Source organism: Hevea brasiliensis, chromosome 7, assembly GCF_030052815.1.
Source record: "Hevea brasiliensis isolate MT/VB/25A 57/8 chromosome 7, ASM3005281v1, whole genome shotgun sequence".
NCBI lineage: Eukaryota > Viridiplantae > Streptophyta > Magnoliopsida > Malpighiales > Euphorbiaceae > Hevea > Hevea brasiliensis.
The window spans coordinates 102,213,258-102,240,754 of record NC_079499.1 but is presented as its reverse complement, the minus strand read 5'-3'; the positions used below and the strand labels follow the sequence as shown (position 1 = coordinate 102,240,754).

The 27,497-nt window shown below is 35.4% G+C and overlaps 2 protein-coding genes across 4 annotated transcripts; both read left to right on the top strand.

Annotated features, from left to right (window-relative positions):
• Positions 1-618: 618 nt before the first annotated feature.
• LOC110664195 (somatic embryogenesis receptor kinase 2) lies at positions 619-9,910 on the top strand. Of its 3 annotated transcripts, none has more exons than XM_021823769.2 (11): positions 619-1,191; positions 2,164-2,296; positions 2,397-2,468; positions 3,918-4,061; positions 5,032-5,103; positions 5,208-5,279; positions 5,360-5,472; positions 5,851-5,982; positions 6,063-6,404; positions 8,047-8,441; positions 9,412-9,910. In XM_021823769.2, exons 1-11 carry the CDS (start codon positions 1,080-1,082, stop codon positions 9,724-9,726), a joined length of 1,902 nt encoding a protein of 633 aa, XP_021679461.1. In that variant the 5' UTR covers positions 619-1,079; the 3' UTR covers positions 9,727-9,910. The 3 variants fall into 3 exon arrangements, with proteins under 3 accessions (XP_021679461.1, XP_021679462.1, XP_058006343.1); XM_021823770.2 differs by having other exon boundaries at positions 620-1,164; XM_058150360.1 differs by lacking the exon at positions 5,032-5,103 and having other exon boundaries at positions 620-1,191.
• A 495-nt stretch (positions 9,911-10,405) lies between these two features.
• LOC110664194 (protein ACTIVITY OF BC1 COMPLEX KINASE 8, chloroplastic) lies at positions 10,406-24,936 on the top strand. The gene is made up of 21 exons (XM_021823768.2): positions 10,406-11,047; positions 11,603-11,738; positions 12,109-12,275; positions 12,508-12,628; positions 12,737-12,837; positions 12,926-13,024; positions 16,923-17,033; positions 17,138-17,217; positions 17,360-17,429; positions 18,632-18,705; positions 18,812-18,881; positions 19,012-19,100; positions 19,667-19,791; positions 20,775-20,855; positions 20,941-21,001; positions 21,118-21,172; positions 21,295-21,393; positions 21,508-21,597; positions 22,093-22,152; positions 22,249-22,372; positions 24,473-24,936. The coding sequence occupies exons 1-20, from the start codon at positions 10,568-10,570 to the stop codon at positions 22,363-22,365; spliced, it is 2,286 nt and encodes a 761-aa protein (XP_021679460.2). The 5' UTR covers positions 10,406-10,567; the 3' UTR covers positions 22,366-22,372; positions 24,473-24,936.
• Positions 24,937-27,497: the final 2,561 nt, after the last annotated feature.

The following is a 27,497-nucleotide window of genomic DNA, read 5'->3' as shown; positions in this document are numbered from 1 at the left end:
TTTATATAAAATTATTAGAGTAAACAATAGATAAATTTTTTTTTATAAATGTGTGACTATTAATTTAATATTTATGAAATATTTATATAAAATTTATTATATTATTATAAAATAAAAGAATATATTTTTTAAATAATAAACATATAACTATCCACTTAATTCAATTAATTTTAATGATATTTTATGAGACGTTGGTCAATTCTCTTTGTTAACATTCTGAAAAATTTTACCCTAATTAATTGTTGAATTGACCGCGTTAATCTGTTAATATCAATTCACCGGTCCGATTGCTTGATCAACTGAGCCGATTTATAAACCTAAATCAACTTGAGGTCCGGTTTATCAATTCGATTGACGGATTGGTCCGAATTTAGTAAATATCGTAATGATCATGAATTTGGAACTGTAGACAATCATGCGTAGTTGGACTAACGACTACCCAGAAGGCGAAAATTGTTGACCCGGATCCTAGCTGGCAACCGTGGGGTCCACAAGCGAGCTCTACTCCTACTCCACTGTGCGAGTCTCAAAGAGTTTGCGTGCTTTGACTGGGGCCCAGGGCTACTAAACTCTTTCTCACTGCACCACTGCACGCCAGTCATCTTCTCTCCTCACTCGCAACTCGCAATAAAGCTAGAGGCTAAGGCTAAAAACCCCAAAACCGAAAAGCAAGCCACTGCACACAAGCTATAATCAATCCCCAAGTCCATTTTCAAGGGAAAAAAGTACACAAAAGTTAGGCATTTTGCAAAGATTTTCAAGATTCTTCTTTCTCTATCTCTCTTTCTCTCCCTCTCTCTCTCTCTCTCTCTCTCTCTCTCTCTCTCTCTTCTCATAATCTTATCCGCTTTCACTTTTTTGACATTATAGATTAGACCAGCTTTTTCATTTTGAAAGTGAAAACTACCCATTTGGTTTTTTTCCCCATCTGTTAATTATGGCTTTCTTGGGTGTATTACGAGTGTAATCCGAGTTTTTTTTTTTTGGCTTAAATGAGTTACCAAGTTTGGGTTGTTCCTGGTGATGTGGATTTGTATGGGTGATGTGGATTTGTATGGGTGATAGATTTATCAAGATTGATGGACACAAACACTGGTGTTTGGGTTCTGGTGTGGATGATCCTGGTGGTGCCTCCTTTTTCAAGGATCTCTGCAAATATGGAAGGTTCTTACTGGCTTCTTCTTATTTTATGTAATAATTTCTGGATTTTTGTTTTCTCTCTCTGTCTTTGAAAATTTGTCATTAGATTTTATTAAAGTGCGTGGAATTATGAATATCAGTTTTTAATTTCTGTGATGTTGACTGCTATATAGTGTTATGCTTGATGTAATGGTTGTGGTTCACTGGAATGTTATATTAGCATGTTTTTATGAGCTGAATTAGACTAGTTGTGAAAATTTTGTAGCAATTTACTGTCGTGTTGTGCAATTGAGGAATCTTTTATATGCATCTTACCTGATAATGACTATTGACTGGTATATATATTAGATTATCTTTCACGAATTGATATGTTAATTTGTTATCGATAGGACCGTCATTTTCCAATGATATAAAAGAGGTTATGTTTATTATTTTGGTTCAAATTAATTTTTTAATCTCCTTAAAGAAGATAGTTTGTTTTTCAAGGGTAAATACTTACAATGAGAAGTTTTATAAAGGTGGTCACTTATTTTCTTTGTATGGTTCTGGTGCTTCAACTAGTCATTACCAAAGTTAAGACTTTTGACTTGTGATCTACTACGTTCTTTTGTATTTTACCTTCATAAGTTGGGAGTTTGATTGCTGTGAGCAATTTGGTTTACATTTAAATGGAGATTCAAGTGAGATTAGACTATATAGGATCAGACAAGCAATTTGTTTTCACCATCTGGTCACTTGTTCCAGGACCTGATTTAGTTGAAAGATGCATCTTCCTATTTTTTTTGGGTATAACCATTCTTGGCAGGGTATTTTTTGTGTAGAGAATTTAAATAACTGGGACATTACAGTTCTTTTATCCTTCAAGAGTACAGTTCGATGAATTTTTCTATAGAGCTTCTGAATTAAAAGTACAGCTGCATCTTTTATTTTATTCCCACAGCTAATCTGCACTTTTTAACTCCCTTTTTCTTATTCATCTACACTCTTCCATTTGTGATTGATGATGTTTGCATCTGAAAGCAGGTGATGCTTTGCATAACCTCCGGACAAATTTACAAGATCCTAACAATGTCCTGCAGAGCTGGGATCCTACCCTTGTTAATCCCTGTACATGGTTTCATGTTACATGTAACTATGAAAATAGTGTTATTAGAGTGTAAGCAACTTAGTTCATTAAAAAGATATGTTCAGATTTTTTTGCAAGTTTTAAAATCGTCCATGAGATATATTAAAGTATTTTTTCTTATATCATGCAGTGACCTTGGAAATGCAGCACTATCTGGCCAATTGGTCCCACAGCTTGGCCAGCTTAAGAATTTACAGTACTTGTAAGTCATTTTTGACAATGTCTATTATCTCTTCACGTGGATATTTTGCTTATTAATATTGCCAAAGTCTTCTCTTTTTCTATTCGTCTTGCATCCTCAATTGCACTTTGTATATTCTTTATAGAAAGTTTTGCTGTTCACTGTTTTCTAGTTTCATAATACTGATTTATGAAATTTATTATTTTGTGAATAATATCTATCAATCGAACTTTTAGAAATTGTGAGTTGGCACTGCATGGCAGTAGTAGACTAGTTTCTGTCCTATTAATGAAGAATGCCTTCTTTTTTCCTATACAAAGGGAGAAAGGGAAAAAGGGAAAAAGAATGATAAACAAATATGAATAGATGGAGGTTTTCAAGTCTATGGTTTATTTCCTTAGTTATATCTGATGTAAAGTTGCTAAACGGAGGATCTTGCAACCTTTTCAGCCTAAAACTAATTAATAACAAATCAATCGACGATTAGTGGTAAGTTGAATTTTAATTATTAAAGTTCGCTATGCTTTCAAAGGAATTGATTTTCCAAATGGAGCGAAAGCTGTTGTCTCTGGGCATAATTATTATGATACATCTAAAAGCATTTATTGTATTTTGTGTATATTCTGAGGTCATCAATAATAGTACTGCAATTATTACACAAAACTTTGATTAATTGAATATTATTACACACATTAAAGAAGAAAATGTATTAAAACTATGTTTTCAAGCATTTGTGTTGGCATTCTAATGGTGACAGGCTATAACTGTGCACCTGGGAACACTGGATACTTGTGTACTTTCTGCGTTTTATGTCCTGCATATTGCATGATTATCAATGAGCTATAAGATTTTGTATGATTATCAATGAGCTATAAGTATAGATTAAATTCGTTATGGGATTTTTTGTTAAAGTTATGAAAAGACAAAACTATCAAAATAAGTTGTAATCATATTTTTGCTAGGCATTTTCTGATTTAATGTTAACAAAATTGATTGCTTTACTTTTCAAGCTTTGCTCTAACTCAAAAGCTTCATTCTGGGCCTGGGGCTGATTTGGTGATGTAGAACCCTAGGTTCTTACATCCAAATAGTTTAATTCAATAAAAAAAACTAAATATGGAGGCTAAAACTTATGTAGAGAAACAAAATAGAAATTTCTAAACAACCCTACTAAAAATATAAAAATTTACTAAACAATCTTAGATATAAATGAAGAATAAAAAAAAAAAAAAATGCTAAGAGACCCTTCTTTCCAAGACAGGCTTGGGTCATGGTTAGGACTTGGGCTATGCTTCTGAGGAGAATATGAATTTGCCTTGTCCAAGTTATACACAATTGCGTACAAAGAAGTGGTTATATCCATGCACATGCACATATACTATGCTTTCTTTGGTATTACTTATCAGGCAATACTTTCTTTTTTATTGTTTTTACCTATTTTATTGGTGCACACTCATTGTCTTATGGCAGGGAACTCTATGGCAACAATATAAGTGGACCAATTCCTAGTGATCTTGGGAATCTAACAAACTTGGTGAGCTTGGATCTTTACATGAATGGTTTCACTGGTCCTATTCCGGACACATTGGGCAAACTGACGAAACTGCGTTTCCTGTATGAATATACATCCTCTATCTTATGCTACGCAATTGTTTTTCTTTTGGAATTTGTTTTATATTTATTTATTCATATTCAAAACACTTCATTTATCAATAGATGCAACTTACCACAAAGTTTAATTTTGTTTATGAATGCGTAGCAGTAGCACCATAATTATGTGGAACTTCACCCATGAGCAACAGTATAAAGCAAACCCCAAACTTGTTATATATTGAAGGCAGGGGTGGGGTACTGGGGTTGCGGATGGTGTTAAAGTCTGAGTCCTATCCTTCCTCTGCATTGAAGTTGATATTCTTTGCATATGATGCCATGACTAATGAATGATAGAATATCAAGCAGCTACTGGATTTCACTAGTTGCAGGTTTAAATATCTATGAGGATGGTAAAAATGAATAATGTCTTGTTCCAGGAAGGCTGTTTGAGAGTTGATTTGGAATATCCACATGGTAGGCTAGTTCCAGGCTTCCAGTAAGAAAGTTTGCTATTTGCGTGCTGCATCTTTATTAGATATCTTTTGTATCCTTTAGCATCATGAAAAATAAAACAGTCAGTTTGAGCTTGATAATTTTTAAGGTGGTAAAAATATTCCATTTATTAAAATTTGATGGGGAATTTATTGCAGACTTCATTTGCTTGCAAGTAGTAGGCAAAATAGCACATAAATAGTTGCATAAGGTCTTTGAGCTGGACTGATATACTTTCCGAATTGTCATCCAAATGATTTTATGAATTGTGTTATTATCTGTGACAATGGAGATTCTTTTAGTGGTTGTTAGTCCCCCAAGGTCACATTCAGCCATCTGCTTTCTTAAAATTCAATGCACTTTTGTCTTCTCTTATTATCTGAATGTGCATGTCTGTATTATGTCTTCTAATTCCAGCAGGGTTCTACAATTATATTTATATGTGAAAATGATGAATGGAACTTAACATTGTTTTCTTGGTATGTATATGTAAGGATAGTCGACTCAACAACAATAGCCTGTCAGGTTCAATACCATTGTCCTTGATTAATATCACTACACTGCAAGTCTTGTAAGTGCCTAGATAAATTCAAATTTCTTCTTCATTTTCTTGAGCCATCAGTTTTATCTTGGCAATAATGATGTGATATTGACCTTTTATAATTTTGTTGGCAGGGACTTGTCAAACAATCGTCTATCAGGACCTGTACCAGATAACGGATCCTTTTCACTATTTACACCCATCAGGTTTTCTTATAATTAATATTGTATTTGTCTTGTTTGACTAGCTTGGACAAATTAGTTATTTGTTGATTAACCTTTTACAGCTTTGCAAATAACTTGGATCTATGTGGGCCGGTTACTGGAAAGCCTTGCCCTGGATCTCCACCATTTTCTCCGCCACCTCCATTTGTTCCAACATATACAGCTCCTTATCCTGGTAATCTCTTATACCAATAATTTAAAGGAAAGGACTTAGTCCTATTACTGTGTACTGGACTGATTTTTAAATCTGTAGCCAACTTTTCTTTTGATGAAGAGACAACATGGAGATATTTTGAACATAATCAACTTAAATAATGACGTTGTAGCAGCCACTGTTCTACTAATAGCAGTAAACAGACTACAAAATGCCTAAAAAAATATTATAATATGCATTGAATTTCAATATAATTTTCCTAGTAAAGCTAGTTTCATCATTGGCAACTGGAATTTCCTATTAAAATAGTGGTTTGCTTTGCTGTTTGTTGAAATCATCTGATAGGATGAGTACTGTTCTAACCATGCATGAGAGGACTCAACTGTATTATGATTTCAGGAGAAAGTAGCCCCACTGGAGCGATTGCTGGGGGAGTGGCTGTTGGTGCTGCTTTATTGTTTGCTGCTCCTGCTATTTGGTTTGCGTACTGGAAGCGAAGGAAGCTACCAGAGCTTTTCTTTGATGTACCTGGTTTGTATTTTAAATTCAAAAACTGATTAGCTCTGATGTTTGGAGCTAGAATGTGCTTTGAGCTGTTACTCTCCCTTCAGGTGAGGAGGACCCTGACGTTCACTTGGGACAGCTTAAAAGGTTTTCTTTGCGAGAACTGCAGGTGGCAACTGATAGTTTTAGCAACAAGAACATTCTGGGCAGGGGTGGATTTGGTAAGGTGTATAAGGGGCGCTTGGCTGATGGCACTTTGGTGGCTGTAAAAAGACTTAAAGAGGAGCGGACTCCAGGTGGGGAATTGCAGTTTCAAACAGAAGTGGAAATGATCAGCATGGCTGTGCATCGAAATCTCCTCCGACTGCGTGGTTTTTGCATGACGCCTACTGAACGGCTGCTTGTTTATCCATACATGGCTAATGGCAGTGTCGCATCATGTCTCAGAGGTACTGCTTGATTGGCTTTCGCTTGATTTTAGTACCATGAACTGATTTTTTTTTTTAATAAATCAAACTAAGAAATCCAATCATTTTAAAAAGAACATGGTTTGGGGGTATACTGCTCGTCTTTGGTCAAAACAAATACTCTATGAGAATTTGGCCGAAAAGAATACCTATTTTCAAAATTGATGCTTTGTGCTGTGGTTTAACAAAGGTTTTAAATCACAGTTGTGGTACAGAGGTGTTGCATTTAAAGTTTAGCAATCGTGGTTATTACTATTATATGATCCTTTTTAAACACTAGCTTGCAAGAAGAGGAGGAGGAGGAGGAGGAGGAGGGGTGGGGGGGGGGGGGGGGGGGTGGGTTTGGTGGGGTGGAGAGGGGAGGGGGAGTTGTATTCTAAATCATGCTGTTGGTAACAAAAATAGGTCTGTAACAGCCTTAATGTAACGGTAACAGTTCGTCGCTGCGCAAATTTTTTTTTGAAAAATTTTTAAAATTCATGCAATGAATAGATATGTAAAGATATAATTAAAATTATGATATACAACTAATAATAAGCATAATAACAACAACAACAACAACTACAACAACAAAGCCTTAATTCCAAACTAGTTGAGGGTCGGCCATACGGATATTTTTTTGCCATTTAGCTCTGTTGGACTCCAAATAACAGGCATAAATATATCAAATAAAGACGTTAAATGCATTTGATGATCTAAGCTCAAGACTTAAGTTCATGATCAAGAAATATATATTTAAAGATATAACTAAAACTAAGATACACAATTAAGTATTGATTTGCCCCCCCTCACTTCTGATAAAACTTTTCTATTTGATGATCTAAGCTCAAGAACTCAAGCATGCCTAAAGAAAGGAAGTTTCACTTGATAAAATTGAGAGAAAATGGCTAGAGAAAGTGAAAGTGTAGTAAACTGAATGAATAAAGCCAACACTGTGTCTGCCCAAAAAAAAAAAAAAAAGAAACTCTAGCTGCTGCCTGATGTGAAGACTGTCGGTAATGGTCTTTACCATTACTTAGCGGCCGTAATGGCTTTGACACATCAAATTTTGAAAATGCCCTTATTTCAAGGCTGTAACAGCAATGGCATTGGTAGGTTAAAATACCTGTAAATAATAGCTGTTATGTAATGTTGTTTTTTAAGACCATGGATGTAGCGTAACAGTTGTAATGAAAAAGTGTAACAGGGTGTAAAGGCTGTAATGGACCAGGACCAGTTCACCTGTGATTTCCAAATATCTTTATCAAAACAGCCTGTAACATAATGGCAGATGAAAAACTGATGCATTATGGCTGTTATTTAAAACCCTGGTTTCAAAATGAATGTCTGGGTGATATTTTTTATAAAGGCTTGATGCATATTATGCATTGTTTTTAATTCGAAAATATATTATAATAAGTTAACAACCATTACCCCTTAAGCCTTATGCAACCGCATTGATATACTCTTTTATATGATTTTCGTAATAACATTGAGCTTTCATACTAACTTACTGTTTTTTCTGGTTTTATGCCTCTATTATATTAATTCAGTTATGTTAATCTAGGATTGGGATCTTATAAAAAAATGATTCTTTGCCTTGTGCAACTGGAGGACATGTAATCTTTTTGATTTATTCTCATAGAACGCCCGCCATTAGAAGCCCCTCTTGATTGGCCGACAAGGAAGAGAATTGCATTGGGGTCTGCAAGAGGGCTTTCTTATTTACATGATCATTGTGATCCAAAGATTATTCACCGTGATGTAAAAGCTGCAAATATATTGTTGGATGAGGAGTTTGAGGCTGTTGTTGGTGATTTTGGGTTGGCTAAACTAATGGACTACAAAGATACCCATGTTACAACTGCTGTACGTGGGACCATCGGACATATTGCTCCAGAGTATCTCTCTACTGGAAAGTCATCAGAGAAGACTGATGTTTTTGGTTATGGCATCATGCTTTTAGAGCTGATCACAGGGCAGAGAGCTTTTGATCTTGCAAGGCTTGCAAATGATGATGATGTTATGCTGCTTGATTGGGTAATGCACTGACCACCTTCCTACATTTTATTTCTCTGAAGCTTTATTATCTGCTTGTTACTGCATGAAGCTAATGAAGTTATTTATTTATTTATTTTTATCTAAGTATCATTTGACTGTTCCATTTTATACAATGATAATATTATTGTTTAATGCATGGATTCTGTATACTTGTCTTGTTTTATACACAAATGGATTTATGATGGCTTTGGTCTGTTATAACAGTGACCTTTCCTCTTTCTTACTGTTCCTTTTGACTTCTCTTGTTTCAGCCAAACACTGATAAAATTTGAATTTTTGAAAAATTATCATCAGTAATAAGTGATTGTTGTTTTTTCCTTTGATTGTTCAGCCGTGTTTTTGCTTCTCTTTGTGCTTTAATTTGGCCAATCTCGTTTTGGTCTGATCAGGAATTGTAGTGACATCTAAAGGCAAAGCTAAAGGCATGACTACGTATGTGATTTGTAACTGTTGGATCATATAATTTTATCATCTTAATTGGATCATTGAATAGCTGTTGGTTCCATTGCCATAACTGATGATTTAGGGAATTAGGATTGATTTGGTAAATTGCTTATGAAATCCCTATAATTTTGAGGTCTAGTATTCGTTCTTCTCAGTGATGATAGTTCGCAGTTTTGAACTGTCCCATACACTGTGATTTGTTTACATATATACACATAAACAACGTACTTAAATAGTTCAGTGGTCATGGGGTGCCCACATGGGCACAAACTATAGCTAACCTTCTTAGTAACCTACTTCAAGTCTTGATTTCTTTTTTGTTTGTATCATTAAGATTCATGCCTGTAGTAGCATACAGCCTATGCTTCATAGCTGGCAAGAAGCAGAGAATTAGTGATTGCCTATGCCACTCTCATTTTAGTAATGCCTCATCTCTAAGGATTTTTCCATCCTTCCTCCAGATCTGAGGTTTTTCACGTAATTAACTATTCTGCAAGTTTTGCAGGTTAAAGCCCTTCTGAAAGAGAAGAAGTTGGAGATGCTGGTTGATCCAGACCTGCAGAAAAATTATGTTGACACTGAGGTAGAGCAGCTAATACAAGTAGCATTGCTATGCACCCAAAGCTCCCCGATGGAGCGGCCTAAGATGTCGGAGGTTGTGAGAATGCTTGAAGGTGATGGACTAGCAGAAAAATGGGAGGAGTGGCAAAAGGTAGAAGTGGTCCGACAACAGGTTGATTTAGCCCCATCCCGGAGCTCCGAATGGATCCTTGACTCGACTGAGAACCTCCATGCCGTAGAATTGTCTGGTCCGAGATGATGCTACTTTATAGTAGATATCAAAAAGAAAAAGAAAAAAAAATTTCGTTTACTCTTTTTCATCTTTGAATATCATTTCTTTTTTTCCTGCACACTTTGTTGTCAGCTAATGCCAATGTAGTGCCTGTTGGAACGTAAATTACAATTTTTGTATATCAATATACCTCCTACTAGCTGTTGCCCTATGCTTTTTCTTAATTTTGTAGTATTGACATGGTTCTTCAGACTTCAATATCAAAAAATTTGTACGATGACCAATGAAAATCTACCCTGTGCATCGGGGGGTTCATGTTCTTTTTTCTTGTATTTAAAGACGAGTTTTGTTGGATTGCATAAAGGAAAAGGGCAAGGCCAACTCCCGCTGCGTAACCCATAGTTTTACATTACCCGGTCCGTGCCTTATTGAATAAAAAAAAGAGTTGAAAAAATTCATTTCCTGCGTGTCTTCTCAGATTATTTTTCTAGCTAAAAAGACACGTAAGCCAAAAAGTGTCCAAAAAAAACTCCAACACAGACAAATTATCTTTGTGATTACACAGCTCCGACAGCTGTCACGCCCAATTAAAACCCCGCAAAATCTCAGCACTCATCTCTTCAATTCCCACGTGTTTTCTCATTCTCCACCCTTTTTTTCCCTCCTTTTATTTATTTATTTATTTTTGCCTTTCACTGTCTGTCGTCTTCCTCAACTTACCTCTCCTTTGCTTCCACACCACAAAGCCTTCGCTCACTCTCTCTCTCTCTCTCTCTCTCTCTCTCTCTCCGAGAAATCATGAGAATTAGGATTTGGATTTGATCAGCTTCTTCTGGTTTTTAGGTTTCAAGAGTAAAAATCTCCATTGATGGCTTCGTTATTGCCTCTACCAGACCTCACTTTCCTCTGTCCACAAACCACTCCTAAACACAGCCTTTCTTTCTCTAGATTTCCTCTTTCTTTTAACCAGCGTAAGAGCGCTTTCCTCCTCCGCACTCGAGTTCGGTCTGTTAGAGAAGACAGTGTGGTGATTGAAGAGAGGGAGCGTGAATTGTTGAAGGAAGTGAATGGAAATGGGGCTGCTTCTACTAGTACTTCCGATAACTATGGTTTAAATGGATCGTCAATAGGGAGTTATAGTAATGGTGGCGTTAGTGTGGTGGAAAGTGATAAGGGAGTAAGCAATGGAAGTTTGGTAAAGTACGTGAATGGCAGCGGTGTTACAGCGGCGGAAATGGTGGTGGAGGAAGAGGCTGAATTGTCAGAAGATGAACGGAAGAAAAGAATAGAAGAGATTGGGAAAGAAGATGCCTGGTTTAAACGTGCAAATGATCAGCAACAGATTGAGGTACCTTTATTATTGCATTTGGGTTGGTTGAATATAACTTATTCTGTCTAATTTCTGCCTATTATGTGGTGCTAGGTGTTATCACAACACATTATCAGTTTGTATGAGCTATGAACTATTAGAAGGTTGAGCTTATCGGTTATAGGGAATTGGCTGTTAGCCAGTCATTGAGAGATTAATATCTTTTACGATGAGTCTGGTATTGTACTTGAGAGTTGAGCTAGAAATGTTAATTAAACTAGAGAGTTTCGTTTTGTGCGCTTTAAAGTATTTTATTTGGTCATTAAATTAAAATGAATAGATAAAAATAGAAAAATAAATAAAAAATGAGCTACTAACAGTGAAGGTGGTTAGTGCTGTGTGTATATGAAATCTTGATGGTTTTACCAAATGTTATTTCATGTTAGTTGAATTTATTTATTGCAATCGAATAATCATTGACTTTAATCGGACTGCATTAGTTTTGAATCTTTTCTTTCATGAGCATTTGTACATTTTGCATTGCATCTCAGTTTTGAAACTTTGCTCTCTTTTGACAATTTATGGATTTTGCAGGTTTCTGTTGCACCCGGGGGCCGCTGGAGTAGATTTAAATCCTACTCAACAATTCAAAGGACGTTGGAAATATGGGGATTTGTTTTTACATTCATAATCAGAGCTTGGCTGAACAACCAGAAATTCTCTTATCGAGGTCAGTTGCTTCTTTGTGGATTAGTATAGGTAACTGTATGGTTATATTAAGCTACAGTTTATTCCTTTATCTATTGCAGTAGAATCTTCTATTCTGTTATTGATACCAGAAACAGTTATGGAGTACAGTATTTATATTTGACCCGTAGCTAATGATTGATCTTTGAAAAGATGTTAAAAGTTTAACATGCTTAAACATAAAATGATAACATGTTTTAGTTCATGCTTTTTGACATAAATTGATTTTATTTATTTGTGGGGATGATTAGCCTCTAGAATCTAGCGAAGCTTCCCCTCACCCTTTTCTTAGACATAATTCACAGTTTTTTCCCCTTCTCATTCTATCTAAATTTATCCTGGTAACTGTGCAGGAGGAATGACAGAGGAGAAAAAAGTTCTGAGACGGAAAGCCCTTGCCAAGTGGTTAAAGGAAAACATATTGAGATTAGGTCCTACGTTCATCAAAATTGGCCAGCAGTTGTCCACTAGAGTGGATATTCTTGCTCAGGAATATGTTGATCAGTTGTCTGAACTTCAGGTGTATGCCTTTTTACAGTTCTTCTGATCTCAATCTCCTTTACTTGTATAATTCCTTCTAGTTTATTATGCAGGCAACAAATATTTTTCAGCAAAATCGTTTTATGGTAGCAATATTTTCAAGGCATTGCCTATTACATCTTCAATTAATCGGTTTGATTTCCAGTTAGGTCTAGTGTTATTTTCTGAATTGGTAACTTTTCAGGAAGGACTGAATTGATATTCCTCTGCAGGATCAAGTTCCTCCCTTCCCATCAGAGACAGCTGTGTCTATAGTTGAAGAAGAGCTTGGAGGCCCATTGGATGACATCTTTGATCAGTTTGACTATGAACCAATTGCTGCTGCAAGTCTTGGTAATGTTAATGTTGATTGATTTTTCCTTTGATGCAATAGCATATAAGAAACTAGATTCTAACATCGCATTTTTTCTTAATGTGTATGCATATATTTATTTAATGCAGGTCAGGTTCACCGTGCAAGATTGAAGGGACAGGAAGTTGTGGTTAAAGTACAAAGACCTGGTCTCAAGGATCTTTTTGATATTGATCTTAAAAACCTGAGGGTTAGTTTTCTTGGTACTTAAAATTCTGTTTGTCTTCATCCATGTTGAGGGTTTAAACATGCATGGACATGTTGGCCATTGTTTCCAGGTAATAGCAGAATATCTTCAAAAAATTGACCCAAAGTCAGATGGTGCAAAGAGGGACTGGGTAGCAATTTATGATGAATGTGCAACTGTCTTGTATCAGGTAATGATATTCTTGTTTACTGACTCATTATTTTTAGTGCTCACTGCTCAGAAAAATACAAGTAGCAATTTATTCTTGTTTCTCTGCAATTGCTTAGGCAAAGGGAATCATTGACTTTTTCCTCAAAGTCTTTGTTATGACTAGGCTGGTCATGCCCCAAGACGCAATTTAAGTTTAGCTGAAATTAGAAATTTGACATGGATGAGCAACAAAACAAGAGGGAAAGACCTCAACAAATGTTGGTTGACGTTGCAAGATCTGCATCCTTCATTTTATGTTAGGATGGGGCTTTATTTTGAACATCTATGAGGCACAGGAGTCCTTGGGTATACCTCAGTGGGAATGTGGGAAGTGGACCTGTCTGTCTGAGTCCCTTCTCTCTCTCTTTTTTCTTGTTTTTTTTTTGGTGGTTGGGGAGGGGGGAGGTGGGGGGGGGTGTTTTGTAACGATCGGGAACCAACCACTAGAGGAATTATCCGTTTTGGCTATAAGCCTCACGGTTTTGTCCCATAGGTGGAGTGGAGAACTTCCAGGAGGTCACCCATCCTAGGATTTCTCTCAAGCGAGCACGCTTAACCCTGGAGTTCTTCCAACTCTCCAGGCCATTCCACCAAAAGGCGCCTCTAGTGATTAGTTCCCCCATTTTATATATCATTACTTTTTGAGCCCAAGACCATCTCCGTGCTTTGCCGATGTGGGATTTGCCTAAGGTACCTTTCTCCCCCCTTTCGAGACTCAGCGTCCTCGCTGAGGTTTGCCCCACCATCGCCCAAGAGGACACGCGAGCGGCTCTGATACCAATTGTAACGATCGGGAACCAACCACTAGAGAAATTGTCCGCTTTGGCTATAAGCCTCACGGTTTTGTCCCATAGGTGGAGTGGAGAACTTCCCAGGAGGTCACCCATCCTAGGATTTCTCTCAAGCAAGCACGCTTAACCCTGGAGTTCTTCCAACTCTCCAGGCCATTCCACCAAAAGGCGCCTCTAGTGATTAGTTCCCCCATTTTATATATCATTACTTTTTGAGCCCAAGACCATCTCCGTGCTTTGCCGATGTGGGATTACACCCCTCACCCGACTACAGTGTAGCCAAGCAAAGTGTGCTACATTCGGTGCCGGAGCACCCTATCTTATCTTACTTTATTCCTTTCATATTTTGATCTCGATATATTTTAATATTAATAAATTTTTCGACGGAGAAACCAGCGGAGTTTCCCCTATTTTATTACCAGTTGACGTATTTTACTATTTACCTGTTTGAAAGTTTCAATAATATTTTACAAATAAAATCTCATCAATTATTTTTTCATATATCTCAATTTCATATTCATTTCCATGCATTATCTATTTATTTCAAATCTGTCTTCGAATCCATACAATCTCATTCATGCTCAAATCACATAAGTAAAATTTTCAAATTTCTTTAATTTACATAATTTCATAATTTACATGATATATAAATTAATTACATATGAAAAAGCTAATTTATTAAATTACATTACATTTCTATTAATTACCTGCTCATAATCTACATTATAATACAATATCTAGCATTTCATACTACATACAAAATATGATCTATATGGGCCCTATCTACATGCATTGCTGAGGAGGTGACAACCTTGAATACTCCAGCCACTTCTGCAGATCTGGACTCCAAAAATCTTAGTCAAAGTACCTGCGCGAGGAAACAAATCCATCGCGCTAAGCATTGCTGCTTAGTGGTGCAATAATAGAACAAGAAAATAAAATATACAAATAAAGAAAGAACGAAGCATAATTTGAATATTTAAGAATCAATTTAATTTAATACAATGTGTCTAATATTAATTATCTTTTGTTCTCATTTGTTTCGCTTTGAAAGCGTTTAATTCAAATTCACAGGATAATGTACAACATACGTAATTAATAAAAATACTCAGTTTATATTTATATGGCAATAGAAGGTACATTTAAAATATTTAGTTAAGTTATACCTATTTTTGCAACTCTTTTATCATTTTACTTAACAATTTTTATGTGGTTTGGATCATTTCATAATTGTAACTAATTCTTTTGAAGTCTTATTAACTCATTTATTTGATTTCTAATATTTTTAATTACTAATAGTCTTAATTTATTTTAATAAATTACACTGCCCAAGTAACGTACGACAGGCTGACTAAACTGGATAACGGGTCGTTGGCTCTGGACACCGTGGTGCCTCGGGCCGTCATACCATGGGACGCAGAACGTCAACCACGTATGCAGTCAGTATGGCTAAAAGGGCCATGATAACACAATCGGACATAAAAGCCATAAATGTTGGCATAAAGCCATGAATACGGGCATAAATCCATGAATATAGGCATAAAGCCTTTCGCAGTACTGCTAAAACAATACCCTATTGGCATGCCAAACTATCCAATCTGACACACATGTCTAGGCAATACACGGGCACATAATATCATTAAATATTAATATATTGTGTTTTATGACTTCATTATTTCATGATAAATTTCAATTATAATTCATACATTCATTTGATCATTTATATGATCACAATTCACATCAATTATCCTTTTATACCATTGTACTTAAAATACTTCTCCTCTCTACAATAATGAGAACTAATGTCTCATTCATACATTAATATGGTTCATTTATTCATTCATTATATTATTCATATTAATCACAATTCTAAACAATGGTTCACATGTACCATTGTATTCAAAACATTTTCCCTTTTCTCATTTATACATTCAAGAATCTACTTATGTAATTACAAATTTTATATTTCAAGTTGAATTATTAATATTTTATGAATTACATTTGTGATGGGCATATAAGCCCTAACTATCTAAAAAAGGTCCCTTAGGCAAATCCCACGTCGGCAAAGCACGGAGATGGTCTTGGGCTCAAAAAGTAATGATATATAAAATGGGGAACTAATCACTAGAGGCGCCTTTTGGTGGAATGGCCTGGAGAGTTGGAAGAACTCCAGGGTTAAGCGTGCTCGCTTGAGAGAAATCCTAGGATGGGTGACCTCCTGGGAAGTTCTCCACTCCACCTATGGGACAAAACCGTGAGGCTTATAGCCAAAGCGGACAATTCCTCTAGTGGTTGGTTCCCGATCGTTACAATTGGTATCAGAGCTGCTCGCGTGTCCTCTTGGGCGATGGTGGGGCAAACCTCAGCGAGGACGCTGAGTCCCGAAAGGGGGGGAGAAAGGTCCCTTAGGCAAATCCCACATCGGCAAAGCACGGAGATGGTCTTGGGCTCAAAAAGTAATGATATATAAAATGGGAGAACTAATCACTAGAGGCGCCTTTTGGTCGAATGGCCTGGAGAGTTGGAAGAACTCCAGGGTTAAGCGTGCTCGCTTGAGAGAAATCCTAGGATGGGTGACCTCCTGGGAAGTTCTCCACTCCACCTATGGGACAAAACCGTGAGGCTTATAGTCAAAGCGGACAATTCCTCTAGTGGTTGGTTCCCTATCGTTACATGTTTCAGGGTGGTAGTATGTTCTACATGGTTTGTTTCGAACCCTTTTCAGTATAAGTTGGTGCAAAAATACCCTATAACAGCAAAGAGCTCAAGTTTACTGGTGATTTGGCACTGAAACTGTTGCTAATGGTTTGACATATATTAAACTTTTTAAGATGGACTATGATTTTGTGTAGATTGAATCATTGAAGTGATTAGGATTGCCTTTCTAATTTAACTTTCTGTAAATTTTAGAATTCTAGGAATAAAAATGTAAATCCTTAACATTATTAATGATCCTTATTTAACTCATGGTTTTGTTGCTTAATGGATCGTTAGCATAATTTCTCAAAGTATCTTATCTCTTTACATTCTACAAATTTTTAATTGCCATTTATGACTGTGATAGCTAATGGAATGCGACATTTTCAGGAGATTGATTACACCAAGGAAGCTGCTAATGCTGAACTTTTTGCGAGTAATTTCAAAGATATGGATTATGTCAAAGTCCCGACTATTTTGTGGGAATACACAACACCACAGGTTCCCTTTAATAATCATGAAGTTCTATGAATGCTATTTTTCTAGATTAAACCCTTGTTAAATTTGTTCATGACCTATTATTTATTTATTTTTCTGCCATGCAGGTTCTGACAATGGAATATGTCCCAGGGATCAAAATAAACAAAATAAAAGCTTTAGATCAATTGGGTGTTGATCGTAAGAGGTTAGAATGATGTCCTGTTGTTAACCTCTATTAACACACAATCTTCAATACATATGCTCTTGATGCTTTTTTTTTTTCCAAACTGAGACAATTAATTTTAATATTGCTTATAATTCTTTTCCTGTTTTACTATGTTCTGCAGGTTGGGCCGATATGCTGTTGAATCTTACTTGGAACAAATTCTATCTCATGGTTTTTTCCATGCTGATCCTGTGAGTTTTGGTTGACACTTTTGATATCTGGTGCTAAAGTTCCTAAGGTTGTGTTTGGATAGAAGGTTCCAAATCCTAGGAAGATTTCAGAAGAACCATTTAACCATACTTTAGGGAATGCCTTCAAAATGAAGCTCCAAAACATTAATCTACCCAAATAGAGAAAATCCAGAACTTTCTTTGTGCCCCATAAGATAAGTCTTCCAAACACAGGAATTGCATGCTCTGACATGCAATATGCTTGAGAAAATTGAAAATAAGATACTATTTAATTGTTGTTTCTGCACTTTATCATGCAATTCTTTACTAGTCATATAAAGAAATAATTGTTTGTTCTTCCTTTTAAATTTCCAAGTTGTGACTGGACAATGGATTTTCTTACCATGGGAATTCACTTCCTTTGCCATGATGTGATCCTTTGACTACTCTGCATTTATTTATCTTATAAACCAAAATAACCAGCACCATTAATTCTGAGAATGTTCTCCGTATGAATTTTGAAAATGACTCTAGAAACTACCTGCTAATTGACTGCACGTGTTGATTTAGAGCTTCCTTGCATCCAAAGGTATATCGAATAGCATAATGCATTCTAATATTGGGAAATTTGGCACAGAGATATTATTCAATTTAGGATGAAGTATAAAATGATGATGCATGAGTAATTTACACCTAAAGTGTTAGTAGCCACTGTATTTAATGTGGCAGCCCATGAAATGTTTAAGGTTCAAGTATTTGATCATCATCCAACTTCAGCTGATGTAGCCACTGTAGTTAATGTGGCTCTCTCTGAAATATTTGAGGTGGATTATTTACATTGTTTTGCTGATGCACACCTGGATTAAGAAATGCTGAAAGAAAGGTTTCCTTTTTGAAGACTTCCAAACATGTTCTGTGAGCTCAATATAGCCAAAGAAGATGCATTAATGTGAGAAAAAAAAAAAAAGGATACATCTGCAATGTGCAACATCCATCATTCATTCTGTTTCCTTATGCATCCACGCGGAACATATGTTGTGCTCCTGTCTAACAGCTTTGGAACGAACCATCATCTCAGGACTTCTCAAATCCTTCCTTGAAACCTTTCATGAGATATAATCATATAGGAGACTCAGAATATGTGACCCTTGTGTTTTATAATTACATAATATCTTCAAAGTTCGTTATCTACTTGTAGTGAAAACATTTTTTTTTCTCTGCAGCATCCAGGAAATATCGCTGTTGATGATGTCAACGGTGGGAGGTTGATCTTTTATGATTTTGGAATGATGGGAAGGTATTTTCTGATCCTCCATAGGCTGTCTGCAATAAGTATTCCTACCAACTACCAAGTCCATTTGGTAAACTTTATGTTGTGACTATTCTGTCTTGATATGCCACAGTATCAGTCCAAATATTAGAGAAGGGTTGTTGGAAGCATTTTATGGAGTTTACGAGAAGGATCCTGATAAGGTGAGTATATTTTTTACTAAGGTGGCCTGCTGCCAGGCTAAGTTTCTTGATTGTAATAGTAATGTTAATGATATTGTAGCACTTGGATCGATGTGATTATGTACCAATAAAAATGTCTATGTTTGTGTAGGTCCTTCAATCAATGATCCAAATGGGTGTCCTTGTGCCTATTGGAGACATGACAGCTGTTAGACGAACTGCCCAATTCTTTCTTAATAGGTTTACCAGAATATTTTTGTCTTTCTTTTTATTACCATCATTACATTTATCGTTGATTCAGGATACAACTGGATTGATCTCAAACTGCTGATTTAGGTTACTGGACAGTAATTATAAATCTAAAATCAAAGTAGTAATTTAAATAGAAAGATAAGGCTGATTTCAATTGCCCACTAACTTCGAAATTCCAGATAGATGACTCGTTGATAATCTGAAACTATGCTAGACGAAAAGATAGTTCGCTCAAAGTTGCTACACCACTGTAGTTCTTACAAATATAAATATTACTTTGATAACCGGCTGGCTGTGATGTATAAATGCTTGATGCCTAGTTTTTCCTTATTTCTTTTCCTTTTTCCCCCTGGTAGAATTACACTGATCTAAGTACACGTTACTTATCTGTATTAGGAAGCATAAAATATCCGCATTTTTTTGCACTTTTGATATTGTAAGTTTTCTGCATAGTAGGGAACATTAAAACCCTTGGACAAACCCAGATAAATAAGAACCAAAATGCATATGTTTCTTTTATTCAAACATAAGTGCAACTGTGAAATTCTTGGCAGTTTTGAGGAGCGTCTTGCTACGCAAAGACGAGAGAGAGAAATGGCTACAGCAGAACTTGGATTTAAAAAGCCATTGACCAAGGAGGAAAAAATAGAGAAAAAGAAGGAACGCCTGGCTGCAATTGGTAATTCAAATGGTTTAATTCCATATGTGGATAAGGTTATGTTCTTGTTGACTAAATTCATGTAATGAGAGTAATCAATTGAGCTCAGTGCATACATTTTCAACAAATTTGTGGTGCAAATTCAATACTTCATAAATCTTTAAATCTTATTATTGTATTCCACATTCTGTTGGTATCTTCAGCATAAAGTAAATAATATGAACAGATATATATTCATTCAAAATTACGTGTCTCTATTATTTGCTAATGCTTCTTCAGCCAAGCTGTTTTTATTGCTTGGATTTTAAGTTTCCATTAAACATTCTGGGATATCAAATCCTATGAAGCACTGACACTTTGTTTTTGCTGAACTGTCCATGGCTGGCACTTCTACAACATGAATCCAACTCTTGTTTGTACAAGTCAAAATTTGGACACAACAAGGATGCAACAATTTTTTTATTTTCCTGGTCATGTTAGCTCATTTTTTTTTTTATAAATGCCATCTATATGGTAGATTACTAGATGATTGTGATCTCTTTTTAAAGGATATGATTCCTAAATCCTACTTCATTGATATATGTGATGGACAGATTTTATCTTTAAGTAGATGGTGGATATTATTGAAATTGGATTAAACCATATTTATGTGGAATATATATGCCTTTCACAGAATCTTGATTTAAATTTGAATACTTGTATGTTTGAAATATAATAAAAAAGATTTTCTTTTATTAATGCATCCCTCCAATGTGATATCTTAGTTTTTTAAGAATATCTGAGTCAGTCCGTGCATGTTGTATAGATATTTTTTGTGCCCAGGCCTCAGCTGAAATCTGACAGTTACAACCCTGTCCTACATTCAAATTTGTTGCTCTGATTAGTTGATTTGTCCTGCTTGTCTGATGTGAATAAGTCAATAAGATGATGTGGCCTTTTGATCTTTTCACCTGATTGTTGAGCACATTTAAATACAACTCACATTTGTTGGATTCTCTTAACAGGGGAAGATTTATTAGCCATTGCAGCAGATCAACCTTTTCGATTTCCTGCCACATTCACATTTGTTGTCAGAGCATTTTCAGGTGTTGTAATAGAATCTGTTGGATTCATCATTTTGTGATGCTATGTGCACCATTAACTTCGGACCAATAATTTATTTTTCTGCAGTGCTGGATGGCATTGGAAAGGGCCTTGACCCTCGGTTTGATATAACAGAGATTGCCAAACCGTGAGAACCGTCTAGCTCCTACATTTCTTTCAAAAGAATTGCAACTGAGCTTTCTAAAATTTGGTTCCCTATGCTTTTTATGCATCTAAAGTTTTCTTCACGCTTCACCTGTGTAGTTATGCACTCGAGTTGCTGAGGTTTCGCGAAGCTGGAGTTGAAGTTCTCCTGAAGGTAGAACTTTTCTTTCTTTCTTTATTTATGGCAAGGGATCTGGAATGTAAACTTGGGCTATCTTAATTTTGTACTAGACAGGATATGGTTTTATTTTCATAGTCGATGCATAAATATTTCAGGACCTCAGAAAGAGATGGGACAGGCAGTCTCGTGCTTTCTACAACTTATTTAGACAGGCAGATAGAGTTGACAAGCTTGCTGAAACTATCCAACGATTGGTAGGATTATGGAATCCTTGCTGTACTTTAATTCAAAAGGCTTAAATAATTATGGTGCCACAAATGCCATGTTGATCCCAGTTATTTAATTTAACATTTAACGTTATTTTACAGGAGCAAGGTGATTTGAAGCTTCGAGTTAGAAATTTGGAGTCTGAAAGGGCATTCCAGCGTGTTGCTGTTGTTCAGAAGACAGTAGGGAGTGTAAGTTTTTATCTATCTTACAAACCAATGGAATTGTCAACTCATCAAATTTATGTTTGTCTTTATTTGAGGTTCCATTGAATATAAAGTTGCTTCGATTTGTGTCTAAAACTTGTATGAATAGTAAATTAGTAATAAGAAAAATCATCTTCAATTACATTGGCTTTTTGGATTTTTTTACCACTAAAATCACACCACATTATTCATTGAGAATACTTCTCTGTGTATGCTGCTTCTAGATGCTAGGAATCATTCTATTGTAGTTACATATGTGGTCAAAAATTATAAATTGGTAAGCAGATGCACGCATGGTTGTGTTCAGATGTCTAGACTTTAGGAGTTAACGTGCCTGCCTGCCTTATGTTAGAGTTGAAGAACAAGCTATATGTTTGTCCTTATATCATGATTTGTTTTGTTAATTTTTCATATTAGAATATGTTTTGATGGGACTGGCTGTTTACTCTCTGATTATATTACCCTCTGACCCATCAACAGGCAGTAGCTGCTGGAAGCCTAATGAACCTTGCAACAATTTTGTATCTCAATTCCATTCGAGTATGCCATCCACTGTAATTTGTGCTGTTAAACATAGTCTTTTAATTGTACTTATGGTTTTTGATAGTCAATTAATTAAATGATTTTCTTTTCCAGGTACCAGCCATTGCAGCATATGCCTTTTGTGCATTCTTCAGCTTCCAAGTTCTCTTAGGCATTGTAAAGGTCAAAAAATTTGATCAGCAGGAAAGGTTGATAACAGGAACTGCATAACAAACTGGCAAGTATATTTGTTGTATGCTATTTTGCAACTTTCATTTGGGCTCTACTTGCTTTTTGGTAGATAAAGTGTTTAACAGTTGTTTAATGTGAAAGTTTCTACGTCAAATGGGATTGTGAGGCTGAAATTGCATGCAATGATTCACAAGCGTACTTATCATAATTCAGCTGCGCTCTCCATACCTCCATCCTCTCCCTATGGGAAAACTGCTCCCTTTTATGAGAGCTGCTAAAACAAATTCATTTTGGTCTCTTATCTTACTTCGCCCACTACTCTTCATAACATCTTAGGCCTTCAAATCTCAACACCAAGCTTATGAGTTGGGCTTGGGTTTCTGATATAGTATTAAAGCCAAGTTTCTTTCTTTTGGGTTGTTTCTCATAGGCGTCCATGGAGGTGGGCTGTTAATAAGCCTCTTATCTCATTCGCCTATTTATAGACCTTGGGATCTCGTCATAACCTCTTAGGCTTTCTAACTTTCACTGAGTTTTGAGGTTAGGATTGGGTTTCTAATAAGAGGGAACCCCTATGAAAATATATAACCTAACGAATATGGGATTTAGATTTTGGTGCTTGGCTCTTGTTACACAAAAATGTGGGACTTTTATGGCTTTACAAGTCCCACATTGAAGACAAACAAGCTGGGAACCCCTACCCTCTAGTCCTGTGCCATTTATTAGTGTTGTGGTCTACTTTGTTTAAGGCTTACTTATGAGACAATTTGTAATGAGTTCCTTGAAAATTTATGTGATTATTAAATTTAGTTTAATTCAATTCCAGCTCAAGCTTGATACATTTTATGTCAGACATTGCTGAGCTTGAAGGGTGAAGCTCAATTCAAGCTGAATCCTAGTGAAAAAATGTTGAGCCAAGCCTTACTACATCAAAGCTTGGCTTGGCTAAACTTTGTTTGCAGTCTGATGCTCTGATGGGAATCTGATCTCAATGTAGAATAAGTAGCAGAATGTTAGAATTTAATGAGTATAACTTCTAGAAATTGTCAAATAAAGGGTTGATGTCAATCTTGAGTACATGGCAGAATATTAGGATATAATCCCTTTTACTGCTAGAAAATGTTGAATAAAAGAAATCTCAAGTACGAAGTGGAATGGTAGAATATACTTCATATTACTGCTAGAAATTGAGAAGCTAATATGGACTTTAAGGCCCATCACCTGAAGAATGTAGGCGTGAATCCTCTTCCTGTCCATTTGCTTGAGATCCTGGGTAAACCAGTTAGAGGTTGTGGACTATTGAGATTGGTGAGGTCCATATGCTGAGCTTCCATCTAATTTTTTGTTTGCCTTTGGCTCCAAAGGGGAGTTATTTTATGCGGACGTGACAAGGTTGCTGCCTCCTATTTTTTGTTTTCATGTCTCTTAACATTTGTACAATGACTGGATTCTAAATTGGAAGAACATAAGTACATCTTGGACTTCTTAGGAAAAGCAGGCTCATGTTTCTTTCCTGCATATTTGAATTATTGACCTTGAGTGATTATATGGCCCCTTGCTCAATGACAAAGTACTCACTTCCAAGATTTTAAATTCTTGTATATAAATTTCTAAAATGCCCCCTAATTGATTGGGGTTAAGGCTGAGTTGAGTGAGTTTTAAGACTTCTCAAGTGTCCGAGCAAGCAGCGAGGTAACTCAGATTAGCTGGATATTTTATCATTTGCTTACTCTTTCAGAAACTACAAAACGATCACTACCCCAATGCACTGCACTGCATTAAAATAAGTACACTGATACACAGCTGTTTTTGTAGCCTCAGATCCCATTAATGCTCACAAGATGACAAGAGTGTTGAGATATTGTCTTTTCATTTGAATATCCATGATACTTCTAAAGAAACCAAATACCTCAAATTATAGAAGCGTAATAACACATAGAGCCGGCTAAAATGCTGTAATGAGGAGTAAACTCTTCCTCATATCGTGACTGAAGCAAGGATGACAGGAATTTCTTTATTGGCTTATTATCTGTTCCATGTTCATTTTCTAATGCTTAAATGCCTTTTATTCTTGTGGCTTTATATGATATCTTACCTTGAGAAGCACCAAATCTTAGAGCTTTTGTTTTCTCTGAGATAATTGCAGATCCTTGTAATGAGGTCATTACAGATTTAGAGTAGAGATTCAGCTAAGCAAGACTCGGTATTGCAAGTTCTGACCATTCAAATATGGAGCTTGATGAATGTTTTGTCAAATGTTGTTTCAATAGCAGCATATAAATTTGATGAAGACCTCTCAAGACTAAATGGTTGGGCTGTGTTTTTCTCGGAAGCTTACCAAGAATAGAATATATGTTTTGGATTCACAATTGCCATTATTTCTCCAATGTCACTAGAGGTTTTTGGGCTGGCTATTTACCATAATTAACGGTTCTAAGAATGGAGAGTTAATTATTTAAGAGTTCTGTGGCCAATATTGGCATGTGTAGCTTTCAGCATAATTCTACAGAAAATCATTTTCATAAACTGTGTATAATACTTCAACATGATGTGATGTTCTTTAGTGAAATTTGTGAGCCATATACCATTCTTATGTGGGAATTTGAATTATGGATTTTTGTTCATTATTTTACATATTCATGTATTTCAAAATAAAGGGATTCACTCGTAAAAAACATAAACCCTAAAGACCATATTGTAATTCTCCCAATATCTAATTAGGGATTGGGCCCTTTAGCACATGGTAAAAGCATTCTTCCTTTTCGTAAAGAGTCTCTTCAGACCCATCATTTCCTTTTTGGCACCCTGCAGCACTCAGATTTTCCCTGCATCATTTAAGGGAAACTTTTAAAATACAACGATTGAACATAGAAAGGCTGTAATAAAACTATTGATTATTGTGAGTCCATCATGTAACGTTTGCACTGAATAAATTCTCTATTTGAAGCACCAAATTAATCTATCATGTAAACCATTAATGTGAACGAACATTGTTGGCAGAATTTGAATTTCCAGTGGCCACCGGCAAATCAACGGTACCAGTAGTAAACACCAAATACAAGAAGAAAGCAAAGACTATGGAAGTACGTACTCCATTCTTAAATAGCTTATTGGTCTAGAATTAATAATAATAATTATTATAATCTATTTTTGACCTGTCTTCTGATTCTTAAACAGAAAGTTCAACCTTCAACATTTAGCATATGGGTTGGCTGTTTCCGTCCATTAATTTCTGACTATAATATTTCATGCAGATCCACAGAGACACAGAGAGAGAGAGAGAGAGTGATGAGTTGTTTCCTGTTTGGCCTCCAAGATTAATTCCTCGAGTCTTTTTAGCATATGGGTTGGCTGTTTCCGTCCATTAATTTCTGACTATAATATTTCATGCAGATCCACAGAGACACAGAGAGAGAGAGAGAGAGTGATGAGTTGTTTCCTGTTTGGCCTCCAAGATTAATTCCTCGAGTCTTTTTCTCAGTTCTTCTTTTTCCTGCATGTACAGCCATTCTAATTTACACTTTCATTCAATCAAGCAGCTTCTGGTGCCATGACTTTGGCAATGAACAATTGAACATGTCCTGATATTAGCTGCTAATGAGATTTTTGCATGGCAATGTTTATCTCCACTACCCATTTAAAGTTATGTATGAAAAGTTAATTCACAGTGAAATTAATGAAATATTGATTTAATGATAATTACAATAATTAAAGGCTAAAATTTTTTTGAAATCAAGAGACATATTTTACATTATATTTCAACTAATATATATATATATATATTCCGATTTTTTGTTTGATGTGTTGGATGCATACTTTCAGAAATTTCAATAAAAGCTAACTAAATAAAGTCTTACCATACAAAATGAAAGTAACGTTAAGATTTAATGTTTGATTAATAAATTAGGATGAGATGTTAATATCAATCATGCTCTGCATGATTGTTTGTTTGATAGCTGATAAAAGTTTCTTGCAAGTTTTATTGTTAACAGGGTGTTTTTGAAAAGCAACTTATGGATTTCTTATTCAAAGCTGACTTTGAAATTTCTTTTCTTTTTTTTTTAAAATAAATAAAAGATAAATAAGTTATTTCGAGAAAATTCTTACACGCATCTGAGTGTATACATTCATCTAATCAGATATTAACAAGTAATTTAAAATTATAAGAGGCCTTATCAAAATTTTATTTAAGTCAAAAGAAAATTTTGATTAAGATTTGAGAATTCTAAGATACATTGTATCTGTGTTTTAGTGTTATGGAAACAAGTCTTCCATTTCCACTCAATACAAGCTTAGCTAACATGGTTTGCCTAGCTGGAGGGTGAGTGACAAAGGCATTTTGAAATTGTTGCTTCCATCTATATAGAAATAGAAAATTATAGGGCATTTGTTTACAACCCTTTCAAGTCAAGCTTTGTCCTATTTGTTAAAGCACCTTTACTAATAGCCAAGAGCTAAAGGTCCAAAAGTTTTAGTTCTTTTTGCCAAGCTAGTCTTGCAAGTCTTCCTATCTAAATCCAAACATGGCTAACATTAAAGTGGATTGGCACTTCCTTCTCTCTCCTCTCAAATATTCCACAACTCTTCCCCTTCTTTGGCCTTTCCCCAATGGCCAAGCCTTTCTCCTCTCATTCTGCCGCCCATCTTTCCTGTGATAAACCTCTTTTAATTGTTTTTTTTTCTCCCCATTTTCATTAAATGGGGTAGTTTTATTTATTTATTTATTTTTACATATTCATTTGATTCTAATTAATATTTAAATTCAAGACCTCACAGTATGATTCTAAATTGAGTTAAAGTTTATCAAATCTTTTTTTTTATGGCTAAAAGAGTAGTTAACCTTTTGATAATTAATTCATTTGATCTATCTTTTAATTCATAATTAAATAAATAAATAAATTAGTTTATATTTAATTACATGTTCATATATATTGGGAATAAAAAATTGGAGCACCGAAAGATGCAAAAATTAGACAATAGTGATAAAATAATATAAGTTTACATATTGGTTGTATTTATATGTATATATGCTAAGGTGATTCAATAAAATATTATTCTCCTTTTTATCTTATTTTATTGGCTATCACTTTACATATATTATATTCTATTCTGATTCTCCACTTTGAATTATCTGCCTGCCGCCTTATCATATTTAATTTCTTGTATTTTAT